This window comes from Thunnus thynnus, chromosome 24 (assembly GCF_963924715.1).
Source record: "Thunnus thynnus chromosome 24, fThuThy2.1, whole genome shotgun sequence".
Lineage (NCBI taxonomy): Eukaryota > Metazoa > Chordata > Actinopteri > Scombriformes > Scombridae > Thunnus > Thunnus thynnus.
In genome coordinates this window covers 13,033,596-13,056,272 of record NC_089540.1, presented here as the reverse complement: position 1 = coordinate 13,056,272, position 22,677 = coordinate 13,033,596, and the positions used below count along the sequence as shown (strand labels likewise).

The following is a 22,677-nucleotide window of genomic DNA, read 5'->3' as shown; positions in this document are numbered from 1 at the left end:
AAGGAGCAGCTCACATCTACTAATAATCATCTTTTCATAATGCAAGTCCTATAGAAATAGCACACTCAAGTAGCATAAGAGAAAGCAGCAACATGCAGTTGAAACAACATCAATAACATGAATTCATGGAGGAAATCTGTCTTTTTTAGATAAGCAGTGAGTGGCTGAACAGACACTTTCAGAGTCTGGGGTAAAAAAAAATAACTCTCTGAAAACATTAAGTGGCAAATTAAGCAGGAATATTATGGTATTCCTGAAAATCTCCCCAACTAATGACTGTTACTGTAGTTCTTCCCCCTTTTTTTGCCTGTAATCCAAACTCTCAAGTGGCCGACCAACGCAGTGCTAAAATTAGAGGTCATCCTATCCTCGTGCACAGTAGAAGCGGGGAGAAGGCGTGACATTGCCTCGTGGTTTTGGACCACGTCCTGCTGTTGGGGGGGGGGGCGAGAGGGGCTGCACTGTAGTCTGCTGCACTTCATTTCATTTAAGTGTCGAGGGTACATTGCACCTATCAGCCTAAATCCCAAAGTATGCCTGTAACTGAGATGCTGCAGATTTGCTCCATATTCCAAACGGCATGTTGAAGTTGGGTACAGTCGCTGGCAAATCCTGTCAACACACAGGAAGCAATGAATTGAAACTCAAGTCGAAAAATTCAAAGCTGCCACTTTAATAGCCGTGAGTGAGCGCATTGCCCAGAGAAAGCCTGAGTCAGCGAGGATGGCTCGGTGTCCTCGCCACCTCCGCCCTCCAGACGCTTATACATTTAAATATGAGGAAGTGTGATACAATGTCCTTCAAAGTTTCAGAATTGAAACAGATGTGAGTTGTTGCTGCCACTGTCTTGTGTAGCTTTAAGCTGTACGATCCAGATGTCAGTGATTACAGGAAGGTTAGCAGCTAGTTGACACTTCACTCTAAAGTAATAAACCCACATGACAGCCGTATTACTGACTGTGGCATCACAAAGTTCCAGAGTTTAATGGAGAGCTGTGTGTGAGTGTGTGAGTATGTGTGGATCAGAGCAGTATTTTTGGTGTGTATCTCATAGTCTGGCTGTCACTGTATGCATCTGCTCTCTCTTCAATATACCTGGATTAGTTTTTTGTTGGCATGCATGAACAATCTGACATCACGAGGAGGAAATAGAGGTAGTTCAGAGCAGGCAGAAGCCCTGGATTTTGACTTGCAGGGAGCGTTTTACATACATTCACCTCAAGTTTTGGAACTTTAACCATGTTTTGCATCCTACATCATAACAGTATAAAATAAGAGCATGCACCTTTAAACGTTAATGAACAAATATTTAAAAAAGATAATTACATTTAGGTCTTGCTTTGTGTCCTCCCATCTTCCTGACCAGTTGCCCAGCAACCTATTCAATAAGCTGTCTGATGACTCACACCTTGGGCTATTTACATATTAGATGTCTAAGCTGTGATTAGATCATTAACTTTATGACAGCGCGCTGATGAGTGCATTAGTCTGAAGGATAATCCAAATACACAAATCAGTTGGCTGGACTCAGTCTATCTGATATACAAACAAACAGGTAGGTGTGATTTGTTCATAATGAGCAATTATTGAAGTTTGTGCATCCAAAATGTCCTGAAGCATCTCATTGGTCTACTATTATGGGGGATCAAGATGTTATTATCTAGCAGCATATCAGTTTCTTGAGGGTTTTTTTTTTGGATGATTTCAATATTACCTGCACTGTTCAGTGATTTTAATCACATCTGCACAACCTCCAATAATAATTACAGCAACAATTACCCACTGTCAGTATGTATCAATTACCTAATCAGCTGACCTGATTCATCGTTACCACCGGTTAGTTCAATGAAGGAAAGATAAACTTTATGAAACCCCAAAAGCTCATCAACATCATATTCCAGCTGATTCTGTCTTTTTATTGTAGAAGCATAGTCATTAAAGTAGTTTGCAAAAATTAGGTAATTAACAATAAATCATACTAATTAACAGTAATACAAACCCTGAAGGTGATGAGGGTCATGTAGTTTTCTGTATATTACAGAATCAGCTCTTGTAATGTGCCAGTGGTGAAAATCTGTCGACTTTTATTACAACAGAGGAAGAGAAGTATTTTATTACCCAACTCCCCTTGTAATATTAATCCTGCCCAAATATGGCATCAGACTGAAGCCCAGAAAGATAATAAATTCCTTCATGTTTGACTTACTCCTACGCGCCCATGATACACTCACCCAGGTCTTTTCACTTATTTTTCACAATTAGATCCCAGCACAGTTCCACTCAACTTCAGCCTGAGTAACGGTCTTATTATCTGCAAATGTTGACAGCACCTGTGTGGGTGTTCAGAGCCTTTAAAAACTGTCCATCTTTATTTGGTAATTTCCTCATTTCAATTTATCTGCTCAGGGTCATAAATGGAAAGAAACTCTTGATAGTGTGAGAATAAAACATTTAAAAGTATGTGTAATTTCACCAAATGTCTCTCAAACACACAATGTTTCTCTTATTATTTTGCAAAATCAGTTATGTTTATGACTATAAACTGCAATGTAACCAAATCAGAACCCAAACAGAGAGATGTAAAACCCAAATTGATGCCAGCTACAACACGACTATAAAGTAAGAGCTGCACTTTACCACACAATTTATCCCAAGGTAACCTCAAAATGCGAAAAACAGAAGAAAACAATGCAGTTTTCTGGCTCTGTGGCTTTCTTAATCAGTGGCTGTTGTGCTGCTCAGTGAGCTGAGTCATGTTTTTCTTATTGAAAAAAAAATCTGTGTACTTCAATTTTATAAGCGGTGCTGCATTCTCTGTTGTGTTGTAGCAAATTCCACTATGACTCATCTGTGCGGAGTAAAAAAAAAAAAAAACGCTTTTCCTTTTAAGTCTTTCACAATCATTGCATTTCTGATTTTTTATTTACACTAGACAGCAGCACAGTTTGTTTGTTTTTTTGTATCTGGATCATGTAACATGCTGTGCAGGTCTGTGCAAACCCCTGATTCAAGTATAAAAGGTAGGGTGCAAGGTTGTTTTGAAATAAACGCGCTGCACTTTGAGGATGAGCCACCCAAAGCCACAGTTTATCCAAAGCGCTACTGTGGCTTTGGCCCCCTGCACTGCCTATGAGTCATCTTGGCAGATAGGTGTAATATACCCTCCATCACCCCACCGACTATGTGCTGTCGAGCCCTGGGCCTCATCCCGTACTGACGCTGCAGATCCCGTACGACTCCAGCCAAACACAATCCCGCTCTATACAAATCACGCCCATTTAAGACATTTCTCAAATCTGTCCAGAGTTGTCCGGGCTAAAGTGAATAAATTAAGTGCCACAGGGCGCAGCACTGACATTTCTCACCACTGCCCTTTCCTCCTCTGTTCCTGTTTGCTCTGCATGCCTCAGTTCTCTTAAATAAGAGGGTGCAGGGAAAATGTTAGTGGGTCATCAGAAAATAGCTCCATAATTGACCCTGTCATTTAGCGAATGCAAGAGTCACAGAGCCACGCTAAGCCTCTCTCATCTCTGCTGGGTCCATTTCTATAGCAACAGCAAACAGAGAGGGGCAACAATGGAGGCTTAAACTTAAAGAGGAGTGTTCGCAGCGGGGGCTCCTTGGTGCGTTTTATTTTTTCCCTCCGGTGCATTTTTAGCGTCAGGCTGCCACCTGTGTCGCTTTATCTAATCATGTTACATATGCCAAGAATTTCACAACCAAAGCCGAGTCCCTGGTGGGAATACAATGCAGAAATAGCAGTGAGCTGTGAGATGGTTCACGTTGAGGTTGGCAAAGGTTGACACTGAGCTCTGTAAAGATTTCATTTACATAATGTGGCTAACTAGCAAGCTATACCCATGGAGAATAAGATACTCTTTGCTTGGGTGCAAATTTATCTGACATGTAGTGTTAGATGAGTAGTTATTAACATAATCTAGTGTGCTTGGAAGGCAATAATTTAACAAGCGAACTTTATAATTAAGCTTAGGCCACCAGACGAATATGGTTCTCCAATTAAAACTGGAATATTTGACTTGTTTATCAGATGGTTAATGAAGGTTTAGTTATTTCCAGATCTGCAAAAGTACAACATAACCTCTAACTCCTCTCCAGTACACCCAAATTGGGATATTCTTATGGGATGTTTGGTGATTTCACTTTCCACCCAGGATTTTGCAAAAAGGATGTGAAAGAACTCACATCTGCAATTTCTAATAAATGCTAATAACATCGTAAAATCTAAGAAATGTGTAGTTCTACAGAGTATTTTATTTAATCGAGTTAAAATGAGAGGAAAACTCTACAGTGTGACATGTTAATCTGTCCGACATGCCAACCAGGTGACAGCAGCTGTAGGCTTTCTTATACATATGACGCTGTGTACCGCTGTGACGGTTTCTGCTACGTCATGGAAAGCATCGGCCCCCCATCAGCTCGCAGAGGAATCCGAGTTCATCGGGCCCTCGCTGTATATTTAACATAGAACATTGGTACTAAATAAAATAAAGGTGGTGACGCACCGGCAAGTCTGTGCAACATAGATAACTTACAGTAATAGCATCAGGAAATGAAAAGACAGCCAGGGTTAAAAATCTATTCTGGTGACAAATGCTGTCGGGTTACGAGCTGCTTCTTTATATTTAAAGCACAAAGGTGAGAGTTTCGCCGTGTATCACAGTCAATAAGATTTTCTAATCTTCTGCATCAAGCACCGAGTTTTATGTCTACTTTTACTGCAAAACAAGGCTGATGCCACATGTGCTACATAAACATTTTCCAACTATCTGTGTCTTGTTGTCCTGGGGCCTGGGCTTTTTTGTTTTGCTTGACTTTTAATGACAGACAGTCAAACTTGTAACAGAGCGAATGAAAAAAGTATGGAAGAAGCATCTTTTGATGGTATGATGAGAAGAGTTTGTGGCTGCTTTCATTCTGACAGATCTGACAGATCTTACTGTCATGAACTTTTCAAGACGGTTTACAGTGAATTCAGAACTTTTAGAGACTATAAATGCCACATACAGATGAGTAAATCATTTTCTTCAATGAGTCATTATGGTCTCAATCGCTAATAGGTTTATTACTGGTCATTTTGGAGATTTGAAGACTTATAGTAGCTTTAAACGGAAAAGGTGGCACCAACACTGGGCTTCAAACAGTCTCCAATGGCTGATGTCACACCTCACTGCATCCATCTTTATGTAGAGTCTATGGTTTGATCTTTATGTGACCCCTTTCATGTACAACTATTCATTTGATCCATTGTTAATCTAGAAATATTGGTTATAAGAAGCTTTAAGGCTGTCTGTTTGCACTGTACAAGTAACTAAATCAGATATGTCTGTTTCTAAAGCATCATTATTTACTGTTGTTGTAACATTAGTTGTCAGAGACTTGTCACAGGCACATCATCTCTTTAGGTTCAGAAGAAAAAAGGGAATTTTCACTGTTGCTTATTCTACCATCTCCTCTGTTGAAGTGATGCAGAGCAGTCTCATGAGAGGAAGCACGAACCCTTTTTAATTGTTCTGCTTTTGAGATCCTCTCTCGCCGCCTCTCTCCCTGTCTTGTTTTTCTTGTCGCAGTGTGCGACGTGTTGCGTGGGGAGTGAGAAGAGTAAACACAGACACTATTGAGTGTGGATTTGATCTGAGAAGAAGAACAGATCCTCTAAATTTACAAAAATATGACAAAAGAATTGATTCGAGCTGTCTGACTGAGCAAGTTATTGGGTTTTACAGAGCATGTAGAGGAAAAAATGTAAACTTCCAAGTGAGTTCAAAGAAAAACATAGAGTTATGTGGTTTTTACAGCTATTCTCACTTTGGATTTCAACCATTGTTGCATTTTTACGCATACAATTGGAGCCTCCAGCTATGATCCCCTGCTGAGAGTGTTTAATGCAGCACAGGCAGCCTTCCATCACAAATGCTTCATGGTGTACTGATGCAGCACGAGCTTTATTCACTTTTACACTTCCGTGGAGACGAGCAGCGACTGTGTCTGCTGCGGCATGCGGTAACCATTCGGTTCACCACCGGACGAAAGATACATATGTGAATTATTTATGCACCTGGAGTCAAGCTGTTTCTTCCGTGATGCACCTGGGGAGAAGCCTAAAGTGCTAAAGTGAGGTGTCAGCAATAAAATGCAACATAAAGATAATAGAGTGGCTGTCCACAGTGGGTTTTTATCAAATTGTACACATTTTAACCAAACAGTTTGATGGTTGGTTTGACAGCTGCTTTAAAGATTTAAGCATTTCTTACAAATACTCAGGAAAATGTATCACTTTCTGCATTTCAGAATACACTTCTGCTGTCCATAACAACATAATGCTCCTAACCCGTCTTCCTAATACAGAGTTTTTCCTTTTTATAGTCTTGTCCCTGAGCCTCTTACGCTTGTATGTCTTCACTTGCTCTAATGGGAACGGGTTCTCCGAAAGCACCATCCAGCTGATCTTTCAATCAGCTGGATGAAAGATTGTACTGCTGTACAGTCTGATCTCAGTTGACTTATTTTGACTGCAGGTCAAGCTGCAAGATTGAGAGAGACTAATGTTGGACAACACTGGCGTTTCTCTCTCTGTGTGTATATATAGTGCTCTTTTCCCAGAGCTGTGAGTGGCTGGTATTCTGTGGGGGGAAACAGGATCCGCAGGACTGAAACAAGTCGCTGTACGCCATGTGTCCCTCAATCCACACAGTGAAGGCCTTCTTGTACTGGTCGACCCCTCTCTAGCAATCTCCCAAAGCTGCAATTTTGTATGCTATGCTTGATTTTTTTAAAGGAATAGTCTGGGAAATACGTTAATTCTCTTTCTTGCCAAGAGTAAGATGAGAAGATCAATACCACTCTCATGTCTGTATGGTAAATATGAAGATACAGCTAAGAGATGGTAAGCTTAGCTTAGCATTAAGACTGGAAACAGGGGGAAACAATCCTTGCTCTGTCCACAATCTCCTCATTCTTTAGCACCACATTGATGGTACTGTAGTTGTTCCTCTGTACTAGTACTGTACATTTACAACTAAAACTACTAAACCAGCACCAAAATGTTATTCCTATTGCCTTGATAAAGTAGGACCGAAATTCCTGACTCCACTTCTTCTATTTTAGAAATTTATTACAAGGTAACATTAGCTAGAAATGAGACCAAAGCCATTGATATCCACCGCATGTCAACGAGACAGAATGACAGTTACGACCCATGAACCTCTCATCAACTGTCTCCTAATATCTTGTGACTGTTATCAGTTCGGTGGAGCATTTTTCTGGATGCTCTGTCAAGATATGATGGAAATACGAGAACATTATACTGTGAGAAAGCCTGTTAATCCACACTCTTTACCATCCACTGCCAAAGCAAAGCATCAGGAATCATTCTGCAGTTTTCCTCTTAACATTTAGCCCTGTTACCCTTGGTCTTTACAAGAAAGAGACACATTTTTCCAGTGATTTACTCTCTCTTTCTCTCTCTCTCTCACACACACACACAACTTAAAACAAAGTTAAAGACATTTTCATCCTCTTGGATTGTAAATCCAGACTACAAGTACTTTTTAAGGACTAATCAAGAAGAGATTTACTTTGATTAGTTCAAACTCACTCTCTTCCATGCATTGTGCACACAACCAAACCAAAGCTCTCCTCACTGATGAATGAAACACCTTCAATAAAGCCTTCGAGCCACGCCGTCTAATCCGCCCTACAGCTGGTGAAGCTCAAGGTGCCAGGAGGTTTGCCTTAATGCGTGTCTGGTTTAATGATCTCTGCCCCACTACCCTCAAACTGTCAATCACTCTGAGAGGGAAACAGTTTGCAGCAAGGTGCTCTGCTGCGGAAAAATATTATGAAGACGTCAACTTTTGCTATGATACGGTGGTTAGGCTTCTAACTCTGTGATGTCTCATGAGAGGTTGCATACTGTTTGCCAATTGTTTCATGATATTTAGAAGCCTAAAGAGGTAAAACTGTAAGAAAATAGCAATAGCAAAGTTTGTGTAGTAGAAATATTGCATGTTGTCTCTCTTAATTACTCCCATTTATCATCCCACAACCCATCAGATTTATCTTGTAACCTGCCCTGACAGGTTGGGAACCACCGCTGTATGAATTTATTTTATTTAAATCAAGTACAAATTTCCATCTGATATTAAAGGCTGTATGAGATTTGAGCTGACCAATATATTGAACTAACCTTTTACCCTCCTTTCTGTTCAACTGGCTAATCAAAAAACTCCACAACAACCCACTGACGAAGATGATGAAGCTTGCCAGTTGGCGTATAGATGAATTCACACACAACACAACTCCACTTCAACTCACATGACCCTACAAACACCAAACACCCTAAACTTGCTGATCAGTCTGTCGGGTTGCCCCCTTCCTCTCCTTCTTTGACGGTGGATTACCAGCACCAGAAGGCTAATGGCTCTCCGCCCCACTACCGTACGTACTTAAACAGATTAGCCTGTCACTTCTAGGTCCTGTTCACACCTGGCATCAACATGCATCTTGGGTGATCCAATCACAGGTAGACAGCTCTAAGTACGTCACTTCACACCTGGCGTTAGAATGCGTCGCCACATGCGTGACCACTTGTGATCAGATCTCACTTCCCCACAAATAAACATGTAAATCATTTCTGTTTACAGAGACTAAATGCCTTGTTGGAAATTCAAAGAAGAAGAAGAAGAAGTTTGCAGACCTTGTTGTGCAGATAAAATCAAAACTCTTCGGCCCAGATGGAAATCAGACAGTGTGTTTTGTCTGTACTCCACAAGAATCCATTTTGCCTGTTGTTGTGGCTTCTTCTTGTTGTTTCGCACTTTAATGTGACACTGATGGCGTGTAAATGAGTACGTACTTGAGTAGGCGGTCCTTCAGTGTGGCACCAGGACTCATTTGAGTACACACTGCTAAAAGAATGTGGCCCAGACCACTTCTGAATGCGATCTGAGCAATCGGATCTCAACGCGTCCTCGATTCGTCTTGGGTGCAGTCACACCTGAACTTAGAGCTGTCCACTTGTGATCAAATCACCCAAGACGCATTTTAATGCCAAGTGTGAACAGGGCCCTAGTCACAAGCCAAATCCCAATCCTTTTAAAGATGCATCTGGATCGGGCTGGGGTGTCCTTGTGTCAGCCCAAATATTTACTCACAGGAGGGAGGATTGTGGGAGTCTATGAGGGAATGTTTCAACACCTGTTGATTATTTTTTATGATTATTTTAGCCCATAAAATGTCAGAAAACATAGAAAAAAATTGCCATTTCCCAAAGCCTAATGTGACATCTTTAAATTGTATATTTTGTCCAACAAACAGTCCAAAACCCAACTTACAAAGATTTATAAAATGGCAGAAAATGTAACTTTGAAGGGAAATGCTTTGTATATTGACATCATGCTACATTGTAGCTTTGTACTGACGCTGCCGTTGACCACATTTAATTTGGTTGATCCCTGTCACGACAAGATCAAAACTAAAAAACAGACCCTTCATACGATAAATGCAACCATAAGCTTTCTTTATTCATAACTTGTGAGTAACCGCAAACCATAACGCATGGTGTTGATCTCTGAGAGGGATCCTTTTTTTGGTCACATCTCTCTTTGACTTTGCTGACCATCACATACCAACACATCATCAAACTATGGATGCCAGCACAGGACGTCCCAACGTGATAATGACTTTGGTATTTTTTTTTGGAGCCAAAGTGGAAAATAGAGTCTGTGTCTGGGTTTCACAATTCATTTCAGCTCAAGTGAAAATGCTTTATTGGATTGACATTTGACTGTCTCTCTCTCTCTCCCTCACTCCCCTCAGTATGTTTCCAAACTGAGACACGAGTACAGGCCTGGTAACTTGACCCCCCTCTCCCTCTCCCTCCCTCACCAGTCCTCCTCGCACTAAGATACAGTATGACACTGCTGCAGGTTCTCATGGACACGCTGCCCTTTGGAAATTCCCTGGCTGCAACCAATACGACCCATCAAGTAACACCAGCGTCCGCTCGACAGTATCACTGCACAAAAGTGGATGAATTATCACCACAGCTTTGATATGGTGGGCAAATTGACCACGGGGTGTGTTAGCGCTGCCAGGGCAATATCATGTTCTGCTCGCATCAGCAAATTCAATTGAAAAGCGTTGGTGATTTATTCTGGTTTACTGACTTTGAGCTCAGCTGCATCATTTTCAGCAAAAAATACATTCAGTCATTGTAGAGAGATGCATGCAAATGAAAGACAAATAAACATAATTATGATCAAAATCAAAAACAGTGTATGTCTTTTGACTGCTTGGCCAAAAAAATCAATCCAATTAGAGCAAATTCGATCCAGTTAGATTAAATCAAGATTATCAGACATTCCCTGTGACACTCAGAGCCTCCCCGTAGTCTCTCTCCTCTGGCCTCTAATCTCTCTATCTGGCTAATTAGCAGCAACCTTGCAGCAAAGCCGCCACAACCCAGATTACATCCCACTCTTTAACTGTTCTGCAAATCCACTCAAATTAGACATTTCAGTGCATCTGCACTTTAAGCTGTTGTTCACAACACACTGCAATATGGTCTGTATCTTTGCAGAGACACATAGAAATACAATAAAATCCAGAAAACTTTTTTAAAATGAAATGATGAAGAGCATGTACAGTATTTGTATAACATTTATGATAAATTAAACAGTCATATCATATATTATAAAAATCCAGATATATCACACATATCAATATGTATTTGCCGGAGATTTCAGTATTATTTGTATAGGTGAGACCCCCTCACAAACACACATAAACACAAGCTTTTGCATGTTTGCCTCCAGAATAAAAGAGATGAATATTAGGTTTGTCAGAGCATCCACACACACGCACGCACACGCACGCACACACACACACACACACACAGCCACTCCAAGCCAAGCTCCAGTCTTACCTCTTGTAGCAAAGCGTTAGCCCACTGTGCTGTTGTGCCTCTGCAGTGCCACTGGCTGTGCCTTCAGCCTGCCGGCTGAGATGAAGCGTTATCCTCAGTGTGAATGTTTGCTCTGCTCTCCTTCCCGACGGTGAGCGTCCTTTTTCTCTCCTCCGTCGCGTCCTCAGCTGGCCTCTTGTACAATCCAGGTGGTCTGATAGGTGGGAAGAGAAGAGGAGGAAGAGGCACGTCTCCTGACAGACTGAGGGAGCTGCTGTGTGTCTGTGTGTGTGTGTGTGTGTGATGATGTCTGAGGCTGGGGACTGTGAAGACAGACTGTGTGTGTGTGTGTGTGTGTGAGAAAGAGAGAGCAGAGGGGGAGTCAGGACCTGCCATGCAGATATCAGCCCTGTTGCAGTTAAATTTAAACCACCCTCCCTTCTGACACCTTGAGCCACGGCTGCCCTCCCTCTACAGCACACACACGCTCAGACGCAAGCACACACAGAGCTCTGACGGTACCATATGGCCCTTGACGGAAGACTGAGCCCTTGGGAGTCTGTGACTGTCCCTGAGGAGAGAAGGAGCGAGGGGGGGGGGGGGTGGGGGTGGAATTTAGACATTTTCTGCCAGAGCTCGGTGACAAAATGAAAACAAAAACGGCACCAAAACTGTTAAGTTATGCATCGCTTTTGTGTTTTATGTTTGCGCTCATGCTCATTTAAGAAACTCTGGATAAAATCTGACATGTCACACCATGTACTGCTCCTGAAAAATCCTATAAAGTGTTATCTTTTTCACCTTGGATTGGGGTGGGGTTGCACCAAAATAGGTACCTGACCCCTCTGCTGGTTTATAAAACTGTGTTGCTTTCTGATGCAGACTGGGACAAGGCAGGGGAGGAGAGGGAGGAGAGGGAGGGGAGGAGGGGGGGGGCCGCAGACAGTTGAGTCACAAGCAGTGCCTTTCTCTCAGCAGACGTCAGAGCCGTAATAGAATTATGGGTATTGTTCGGCTTTAGATGGCATGCAAAGCTAAAATAAACTGCTTTTAAATTAATTCTATTCAAAGACTTTGCTCAGGGGCTTTTTCAGGACATGAAAAATATCAGACCAAGGTGACCAAATAAGGATTGACATGTGGATATGTGTGAATGTGTTCCTCTGTGTGTGTGTGTGTGTGTGTTGGTGGCTGTGTGTGTGACCTGAATTGCGTCAAGACTCAGCCAGAGTCCTCCAGCTGTCAGTGGTCCCTCTCCTTGACGCACTGCCATAAATCTCCTGGCCAAATCTCTGTTTTTCACCTTTATTTACCCAGGTGTGTGTGTGTGTGTGTGTGTGTGTGTGCGTGTGTGGCATGACAATCTATGCTGAGTGCTTTACAATTGCTCTTACACACTCGAAACTCCCCTTCCGTAGCACTTGTCAGCCAGTGGATTGGTGAGAGTTTGTGAAGGAAGGAAAATGAAGCTGGTTCCGGTTGGTTGATCGCTTGTTCCACACTTGATTTTCCCAGCAGATCCTTGAGGTGGAACTGGTAAATTTTTCAGCAAGAAGCTCTTTTTTCTTCTAACTTTTCTCTCCAAACCTGTCTTACCTTTAAACATCCTTTTTCAACACGTAGATGAAATGTGCAGTCATTGCAACAGTAGACGGGTAGGAGAGATGTTTCGGAGCTCTTATTTGAGTCAAAGAGTGGAAAAATGATTCAGTAAAAGGAAAATGATGTGAGGTACTTCTTGAAAAGTTTTTTAGCCTAAAGTGGAATATGGGAATTAACTCAGCAACGTCTCCAGCTGTTCCGATCGCAGCTTTAGAAAATGGAGCACACACCTACGTGAAAGTTAACTGAACGGTAAATTAACAATCAGAGGCTGACTTGATTTGCTTGCAACAGCAAATATGCATCTCAGTTATAAAGCAAAGTATGACAGCAAATAATGTGTGTAAGGATTTGCAAAGCTCTGTAGCTATATAAAAGTGTTAGGGATACCTTCGCTCTTGGCATTCAGTGGCACATAGTTGTCAATCCCAGTTATATATGTTGTCATTCTATACATTTTATACAGTAGTCTACACTGCTCCTGCCATATAACTATTACAGCAACCAGTGACCCATAAACCCTGTGAAGTAACATTATCATTTGGGGTCAAATTGTGGATATGATGTAGAATTTTGCTCTTCCAGCGTAGAGATTAGCTTTGTTGCATGTGTTTTCCTTTTTTTTTTTGTATGTGTTTTGGTATTTGTAGCATTTCTTGGCTTGTGCTTTCACTCTTGTGTGTGCTTTTTCCTTAGGGGCCACCATACTTAAGAGAGCTCTTAAAGTGAAGAAATGCTGAAATCATAGAATAATAAAAAAAAAAATCTTAAGTAGAAGACTAAGTGGCTGCAGGAAGCAGGGGGGAAAAAAACAAAGTTATATCCAAACAAACAAACCCTGAATAACCTGAATAACAGGGATCTAGTAAAATGCTGCAGATTACATTGTGCATGAATTATAGCTGATCTTAACCTCAGCAGAGCAATGATTTTTATTTCCCCACTCAATGAATCAACACAATACGCCAATAACAGTATTTCACTGCCTCTACTAATTTCCTTTTCCCTTCTGACCCTGCAAGCAGACGAAACAGCAATCAAGGATATAGAAAACTAAGTAGTGCTGTCTTAATCATAGATGGCAGAATGTTAATGTTTGATAATGGATTTTGGTGCTATATATGTTGACAATACACAGTCTAACACAGCAAAAACCAAGCTGTATGTGTGAATTTATACATTTTCTCTCTGCATGGAGTGTGTATCGCTGTGAACTCAGCAGTGTTTTGGTTCCCTGCACACATCTTGGCACAAGACAGTCTACTGATGGATATGGTTTACAGCTTAGGCATGCTAAATGCTTGTGCTGATACATTTCATTGGCAGCTCTGTCAAGCATTTTAAAAGCTATGTGAAGTAATGTAAGTATGTGCATATGTATGTAATGAAACTACATGTATGTGTGGTGAAATTTCATAGGGTGGCCAAAAAAAGACAGTAGATAGACAGAGAAATATTACCTGATGGACATGAACAAACCTGAGCTCAGGAAATTGAATTTGCAGCTTTCAGTGTGGTGCTAGCATGACAGGCGCTTATATAGAAGAGAAGTTGTCTGAATATACACACAACGAGACTGAGACCGGACCTGAGATAACACACATTATTATAAAGTCTTGAGCCGGTCTGAGGTGTGCAGTAACTTTACACGGGTGCTCACTAATCACAAACATCACAAAATTAACCTTACTGACAGCTCTGAGCGCGGCAAGACAGAGAGTGCAGGCCTTGAAATTTCCAACTGGCCGTCTCTCATCACTCGCAAATGGCTGTGTGTGTGTGTGTTTATGATTTTGACATGTATATATACACGTGCATGTGTACATGTGTGTGCATGTTCAGGAGTATCTTATTACTTTACTCTCATTCTCTTCATACGCTACCATATTCAGTCATCTTGTTTGTTTGCTTTGATGATTATTCATTAGTGATTTATTTTTATTGAACAAAAAAAAAAAGATCATAAGATGAAAAACTCAAATTAGAGGAACAAGACAGCTAAACAGCAAAAATATAGTGTATACAAATACCATTAATAGAACACCAGTGTGCATACATTTACAGTATATTCAAAACAAACAGTGCAGTTTCCTCATATTCCTAAATCAAATATTCCAGATTGTTACCAAAATGTTTGTAATGTCTATAATATTTATGAATATTGTAAAAAACTTATGTACCGTAAGTAATTAAATTCCTTTTGACACTCCCAACTGTGTCCAAAAAGGAATCATATAGTTGAGACTGAAAGTTCATTCTTGACCTCAGAAAACAGCAGCTGATGAAACCACAAGGTCCATTCAGTAGCTGAGCTGGAGCTTTTGATCATACCACGTGATCTTCCTCAGCAGATGGAGTTTCCTCCGCCGAGGAAGATCATGTGATACATTTGAAAGCTGTAGAACAGCTACTGAATGGCCCTCGAAGTGAGACTATTTTGTCCAGCCTCTGTCTGAGTCATTATCTAATAATTTGCATGTTACAATTAAAGAGAGTCAAACTTTTCCTCACAATTTCTGTCCTTCCACATGATACTCTAGGAAATCATATTTTAAATGTTGTCAAAACTCTCTACAAAAGTTTGTTTTTGCCCAAATTTTAGTTGCGAAAAAGGCCATGCTGATGCAGAATACATGTTTTGAGAGTGAAACCGGGATAGTAAACAAAATTTCCTCTAAACGTTTCCATTTTCTAGTGAATTACTGGCTGAATTTAGCTCGTTCTAAAAAATAATCATTGCTTTGTTTTAAATGGTCACAAGCCCAAAAAGTCAAATCATCACTATTGTTACAAATAGAACATGTCACAATTAGTTCCTTTAACGACCTGAGACAAGTAAAAAAAACACTTTCAATTGCCCTGTGCTGACTGTCCGTACTAAACTGCACTGAATTACATGATGTCTTTTGTTTGTCTGGGTTAAAGGCTAAAGACTCTCCATCTTTCAGGCAGTAATGGCCATAACCCCTTTTCCATTAGTCTCTCAGTGAGTCAGAGCACCTGTCTGTCCGATTTTCAATCTGTATCTTACACCCACAGCCACCGGGGGGCTTTTTTATCAGTCCCTTTACGACCTGTCTGCTTGGCCTGCTCAATACGCTACATGTCGGAGCAGCTGTAAATGGCCTTTTTGGGACCCTTCTCTCGGCACCGGAGAGCTTTTACATAACACAATGGCCAGTGTGCAGGGTTTCAGAGAGTCTGGATGATGTCTGAGAGGGTGTGGATGCAAACAGGGGCCATTTGGGGTTTTCAAAGAATGTGGAATAATGTCCAACACGCAAAAAAAGCTTCTTTATCCCTTAAGTTAAATAATGTATGTGCGTCTGCTGTACCTTGTTATGATTGCTAAGCTCTTTAAGACAAAGTGTTGTCTTTTTTCTGTTAAATCGTGCCACATGTGCCAAGAAAAAGAATATGAGCAGTTTTCAGATCACTCAGAACATTTTTAAGGACACTGCTGTTAAAACAAGTATTTAGTAACAGCAAAGCAGCTATGGATCCTCTGCTTCCTCCCTGTGAAAAAACAGATATACATGGACGACAGAGATACTTACACCAGAGAGGAATTGTCGGTATGAAGAAGATGAGAAAAGTCATTTTGAGTTTGATTTTTATTGAGTAGTGATTTGCTACCTGCAATGTAAAACCATGCAAATGTTTTCCACTTGACTATGCCAACTCACTGTCATAAAGCACCAATTTATTACACACACACACCCTCTTTGACCCTTTTCCTTCTTCCTCTCCTCCCTCGGCATTATGGGAGCGGGCAGTTTAAAAGCAGAGGTATTTACGAGTCAGCACTCTCCTCTTGAGTTCCTGGAGCTCCACAGAACATGTGGGACTGGCAGTGTGACACCACCAGCTCGGTTTAAAGATAGACAGGGGTTTTGGCTATTTTGTATCAGGGTCCATCTGTCTGTCTGTACACCTGCCTGTCTATCTGTCTGTCTGTCCAGTTGAAGCATGAACTGGGAGTGTGAAACTTACTCAGCATGTGTGAAACCTTGTGACCTGCATGACTTTAAGAAAGAAAATCAAACACACAACAGCTTCTTATCTAGAACTGGATGGTTCTTACGCTTCTGTCACTCGTGCTAATTCATTTGAAACGGCCCTAAAGTGTATCTGTGCACGTTATCTGTCACTTTGTTAATGTGATTCCTCTTGTAGTGGTCGAAGAGGTATTTAGATTCTTTACTTAAGTGAAAGTAACAATACAGTAATGTGAAAATACTCCATTACAAGGAAAACTTAAGTACTGAAAAGTACTGAGATGATATCAGCAATGTAAAAGTATAATTACTGTATAAACAGCATTTTACGGATGTAGATGTTTGGCAGTGGGCTAATTTGACTAATGTTTATACTATTGGGTCATTTAATCATTTAGAAACTTAAGGTTACCACTGCTACTACATGTGCAAAGGTTTGAGCAGCTTAAGAGTTCAGAAGTCTCAGATTCTTTTTACAGGGTCTCAGACCTTAATCAGCTTGTTAGGCCTGAGGCATGTCAACAATTGTCAGCTGTTGCCAGTTTCAAAGCTTTTCAAATACTCAAATACAGAAACCTCAGGTTCCTCTACGGAGCTGTGTAAGACTGAAAAGTTATTGATGCCAACAATGCAGGGGAAGGCGACAAGAAGATAGAAAAGTGTTGTCAGCTTGCAGTTTCCATGGTGTGAAATGTAATTAAGAGATGGCGGTTTCAGAGAATTGTGGAGGTTAAACTTTACCTGCATCCTCATCATAAAATCCAACGTCAGAAGTATGAAACAGAATATCTACAGAAGCCTGTACGTGCTGCAGACTGATGAGGTTAAAACAGAAATCTTTGGCCACAATCTGCAAAGGTATGTTTGGGGAAGAAAAGGACTAGCGTTTAATGACAAGAACACCTGGCCAATTGTTCAGCATGGGGGTGGATCTATTATGCTTTGCGGTTGTGTTGCAGTCAGAGGCACAGGAAACATTGCATGGGTGGAGAAAAGAATGGATTCCACTGAATACCAGCAAATTCTGGGAGCAAACATCCCACTGTCTGTAAAAAAGCTGAAGCTGAAAAGAGCATGGCTTCTACAACAGGATAATGATCCTAAATAAACCTCAAAATCCACCATGGACGACCACAAGAGACAAAGGTTTTGGAACGGCCCTCACAGTCCCCTGACTTAAACATAATTGAAAATCTGTGGGGGGATCTTAAAAGGGCTGTGCATGCAAGACAGCCCGAGAATACTGCAGAACTAGAAGCCTTTTGCAAAGAAGGATGGAAGAAAATCCCAAATATAAGAATTAAAAGACTTTTATCTGACTATGTAGGGTGCCCAAACTTTTGCACATGCCATAGTGATGTTTTTATTTTTTTTTATTTTTTTTCAATTTATGACATAAAAAGTATATATGTATTAATTTTTGCAGAAAATGTTGTGTTTTTTCCATATCCTAGAGAGACTGTGTTTATGTATTTTCAATTAAAAAAATCACCAAAATGTTATTTGTGAAGTGGGGCCCAAACTTTTGCATAGAACTGTATCTACTTTCAGCCTGTTAAACTATTACGAGTCTGTTGTATTACATGTACTGCACTATACCATACTATACTGTACAATACTATATTTATACATACTATACTATACCATGATATACTCTAAAATACTATGTTATATACAATATCATAATTATACTATACTTTACTGTATTATACGATGATACACCCTGCTGTACTATACTGTACTTAAAATATTAATATTTTATAAGATCATCATATGTTCATGTAAAATCTATATGTGCTGAGTAACTATAGCTGTCAGATAGATAAAACAGTAGTGGAGTACAATATTTGCCTTTAAGATGTAGTGAAGTATAAGTACAAAATGAACACATATAGTGCAAGTACCTCTAAACTGTACTCCATCACTGTGCTCTTGTGTACTGTAATCAAATCACAGTTTAGTTTATATTTTCATTTCTCCTACATTCACTAACAGTAATGGAGACAGTCTAGTGGTAGTTGTACCGGTACTGATGGGAGTATTTATTATAAATAAAACTAAATGCTCATAATTTGCTTTCACATGTTTAAACTGTGCAAAAAGTGCCACATTTTCCGTCTTTTATAAGCATTATATAAAATGAGGTCAAACAATGATTTCAAAAGTCACCTGCACTTTAAAACAGTAACAATCTGACTCCATCTACTGGCCAAAGGGAGTAATCACCAGACTTTGAGCCACAGGTGAAAACAATAATGAAGTGATTAGTGAAACACAGCACCTGTTGAAGCCAAAGGTAGCACGCAGGAAAGGAAAAGACAAACAGCACAACTCTGGAGTGTTGAGCCGATGCAGTAGCTGCAGCTTTTTCCCCTCCTTTTTAAAACCTATTGCAGTAAGACAAAGTCTCAGACTGAACCTCAGACATGTCAGGGGGATATTTTGAAATCTCAAGAGAGAACAGAAATTTTGGGAATTACATCCCGTCAGGTCGACAGCTTCCCAGGACTCCTCCTTTGACGGATGTGAAGAGACACCTGGATTTTGGCGGTGGAGATCCAAATAATGATTGTGCAGAACTACAGCAGAATGTGGAGGTACATGCAGAGATTATTCTTTATTTTACAAGCTCTGTTTATCAAACTGGATCTTATTAGTATGATAGCAGGTAAATCTGTTTACTCCTCTCACTTATCAACAGGCAGGGAGTGGAGATCAAGATGACCCAAACAGGACATTTGATTTGAATACTCATGATGCAAAACCAGGTACAGTAATACCTGCTTATGTTAGTTGACATGCTTGGTATGATGGTTCTGCTTTAAGGCTCCTTTCAATCAAGTGAATAAGATTCTATTAGCAGGTATTTTATCTTCATACTGTAAGTCTTTCCTGGCTGTATCCTGCACTAAAAGCTTTCCATGTTTGATTTTTTTCAGTCTGCTTGGAAAACATTTTTAAACCAGATGACCCCAAATCATTGCTAAAGGGGATGAAGGGGTATTCGTTGACGGCAGGTGACTTGGAGTTCATAGAGAAGATGAAAGAAGAGAAACTAATTAAAAAACTACAAGTAACGTCTGCTTTTTCACTCCGCTGCTCCTGCTGCCTGATTATAATCATCGTTGTACGGTTTCCCATGAAGATGTCAGGGTGGTGATGTAATGGGATACTGTGACTGTGTTCTCAGGGAGACCTGGAGGATATGCAGAGGTTGTTAAAAAAGGAAATGATGGCCTTAGAGTTGACACTGGCTTGCAAGGAGAAAGCACTGGCTGAACTTAACAAGGTCAGTCTCTTTTTGAATTGTATTTCTGAATTATGATAAACAAGGAAAGTGACAAGAAGACGACTTATCTCAAATGTCGGATTGTCAGTAACAAACCATGAAGTTTTTCAATATGGTTAAACGTTAACAGTCTAATTTAAAGGTTTCATCCAACAGCAGTCACTTGATTTCTTCTGTAGCTGCTACAAAAGGCACATCTGACTCTCTTTACCGTCATCGTAACTTTTTTTTGTTTAAATTCAGGCCTTAGGCTGCTACAGGCATTTTTACTGGCATTTTATATCGCCCCTAAAATAGCCTTATTTTCCAAAAAAATGTCTTTCACGTTACGGTAAACGATGGTGTACATGTGAAGTTAAAGATGATGGATCCTTTTAGATCATTCCTCTGGCATTTATAGTCTCCTGGATAACGTTCAGTGGAAATTCACACAAAACAAGCACAAGTGATGACATTTAACAAAGGTTAAGAAGCAGATTGGATCTAACAAGTGCACTGAGCCAACAGATAATCAAAATTTGATAGATAAACTGAATTGCTGATAAGTGTCACAAACACCCAGACAGGTTCTTTTGAAATGTTTGTAAGGAAGATTAAATGTGTCTGTTCCTTTTTTTCCCCCCCTCCTTTCTGCTAGTTTCCATCCTGTGAAGAGCTCACTGAGTGGGTTAAAGTGGTCCTCAAAATGACATCACCATTGTCTGAATTATCAGACCTAGACGCCAAGTCTCTCCTGACCATGGTGACGAAAGAAAATGTCCAAAAAGCTGTGGAAGAGAAGAGGATTGGGCTCACTCACATGGAAAAGATGTTGGCAAACAAGTAAAAAAAAATACCTTTTGTTTAGAAGGAGCCATGTATCACAGTCTGAGTCACTGAAGACAGTTAGTGTTTCATTTTTAAAGGATCAGCCAGTGTTTCTCATGCATCACACTATTCACGACAGTATGTTTCGTTTATTTTGCACGACTGCCTACCATTTTCCAAAACATACCACGTTTTTTTTTTTTTTTTTTTTTTAGGTTTTACTTTTTCTACCTTCCAGTTAGCCATTGGTTTCTTTTCCATAAGCGAGAACATCAACATGAGTTTTCAGTTTTTCCTTGTTAAGCTACAACAATACCTTGAACAGAAACAGTAGTCTTCTATTTCAGTGCACTCATGTACTTGTGGGAGACTCAAACACCCAAAACCAGACTTGAACAGCAAGAATGCAAGAATAACCCCAAATTCACATTCTTTTCACAAAACTGTGATTGCTTATTGATCGTCTCACATTTTTCCATAGGCATAGCTCATAAATGCTGTGCAGCACTGGGCAAAATTGTCCATCTCTGTGTGTATATATATATTTTTTTTCTGTGTAAAGGGGAAAAACGGGGTCAAATGCTAACATGGATTCCTCAAAAACATCTGTGTTAGGAAGAAGGAGGAGGCTGAAGAGAGAGGGCAGCTTGAAAAACAAATTGCCAATGAACAGGTAAGAGAAGCTCAAACTTATATAACATTTTAGTGTCTTTCTTTTTGACCATTTTTTATCTGTACTTTCAGCTGAAGGTACAAGGGTTGATGAGCCAGTTATCGGACCTGAAATCTGAACTTGCACAACAAGAGGTGAGAATCGGATTTGATCATATCTAATATATGTTTATCACTCTCGGTGGCAAAAACGGTGAGTTGAAAAAATGTTGCATCCAGTAATTGTACTTTTTTTTTTTTATATTAGTATAAAATTAGTATTTACTATATTAGTATTTACTATACTCCTAGATAATAATCTGATTTCACAGTAAGCTTATGAAGCTCTTCAAATGCAGATCAACATCCAAGAAGAACTGCAAGTCGCCAAAACCCGTGTGAAACGAGGAAAGGAAAGAAAAAAGGCTGTTACACCTACTGAAAGATTGCAAGATGCAACAAACCAAAGTCAACCAACAGGCATGAACTCAAGCTCTCAACAAACAGTGATTGAAACAGACAACCAGACCAGCTTGAAAGATGATGCACATATGAACACAAATGAATCTATGAAGACATCAACAAAGGAGCAGACAAAACCAAAGTCTGGGGTAGAGAAACCGACGAAATCAGTGAAGGCAGCCAGAGGGCCGCAGAAGAAAGCGGAGGAGCAGGAATCAAATTCAAAAGAATCAGTGAAAGCTGTGAGAGGGAGACGACAGCCTGCTGGACCCTCTAAGACCGCAGCTCCACAACCGAAAAACCAAAGTAAAGTGAAAGCTGGGGAAAGACAGTCCACATCACAGCAGGCGGCTTCTTCGCACCGCAGCAGAAACAAAGTTGCCGTAGCTGCGGACAATGCTGGAGAGGAGGCGCAAAACGTCGGCCTGAGAAGATCCAAGAGGATAGCCAGTAGGAGGTGAATGTTTTTGACTGACTGTTGAGCAGCACCACTGACATGGTTTTGCTCAATGGTGCACCTAATGTTGGTATAAGTATTACAAGATTACACTTGTTTTTACTTAAAAGATGAATCACATTTTATTTAGAATTTATTAAGTGTTGTATCATTAAACTGTCATAACTGTCACTGTTTTATTCATGTGAAAAAAAATAAAATATAACCTTTTATAAGATCGGATTCATGCATCATGTGTGTTAATTGATGCGTGGTGCTTTAAAAGGGCACTCTGACAATTTTACACATCACGAGGAGGAGTACTCAGTGTGCAAAAACAGTTGTGTAATGTCTTCTCAGGCTCTGGAGGAGCTTTTTAATGTCTGAGAAAATAACTCTGAATGATGATATGTTGGCCTAATGAAAGATGCTATTGAGTTGCATTATGGGAAATGTGTGTTTTGGAGCTGGACCCATACTACTGTAGAGACTAAAAGTCTGGATATGT

The 22,677-nt window shown here is 40.3% G+C and overlaps 2 protein-coding genes across 6 annotated transcripts in view; one reads left to right on the top strand and one right to left on the bottom strand.

Moving 5' to 3' along the window:
- The window catches only part of filip1l (filamin A interacting protein 1-like), a 72,875-nt gene extending 61,566 nt beyond the window's left edge, over positions 1-11,309 (bottom strand). Inside the window, exon 1 of one of the 4 annotated variants that reach the window (XM_067583324.1) lies at positions 10,946-11,309. The gene's annotated coding sequence lies outside the window, so the exon portion shown is untranslated. Of the gene's footprint in view, positions 1-8,716; positions 8,823-10,945 lie in introns of those variants that run through there. The other 3 variants (XM_067583322.1, XM_067583323.1, XM_067583325.1) reach the window with 3 other exon arrangements.
- Positions 11,310-18,802: 7,493 nt separating this feature from the next.
- Positions 18,803-22,412, top strand: si:dkeyp-34c12.1 (uncharacterized protein LOC570187 homolog). 2 transcript variants are annotated; one of them, XM_067583449.1, is made up of 8 exons: positions 18,803-19,121; positions 19,226-19,292; positions 19,464-19,597; positions 19,715-19,813; positions 20,451-20,635; positions 21,236-21,293; positions 21,365-21,427; positions 21,631-22,412. In XM_067583449.1, exons 1-8 carry the CDS (start codon positions 18,951-18,953, stop codon positions 22,192-22,194), a joined length of 1,341 nt encoding a protein of 446 aa, XP_067439550.1. In that variant the 5' UTR covers positions 18,803-18,950; the 3' UTR covers positions 22,195-22,412. The 2 variants fall into 2 exon arrangements, with proteins under 2 accessions (XP_067439550.1, XP_067439551.1); XM_067583450.1 differs by having other exon boundaries at positions 18,804-19,121; positions 21,604-21,802.
- Positions 22,413-22,677: the final 265 nt, after the last annotated feature.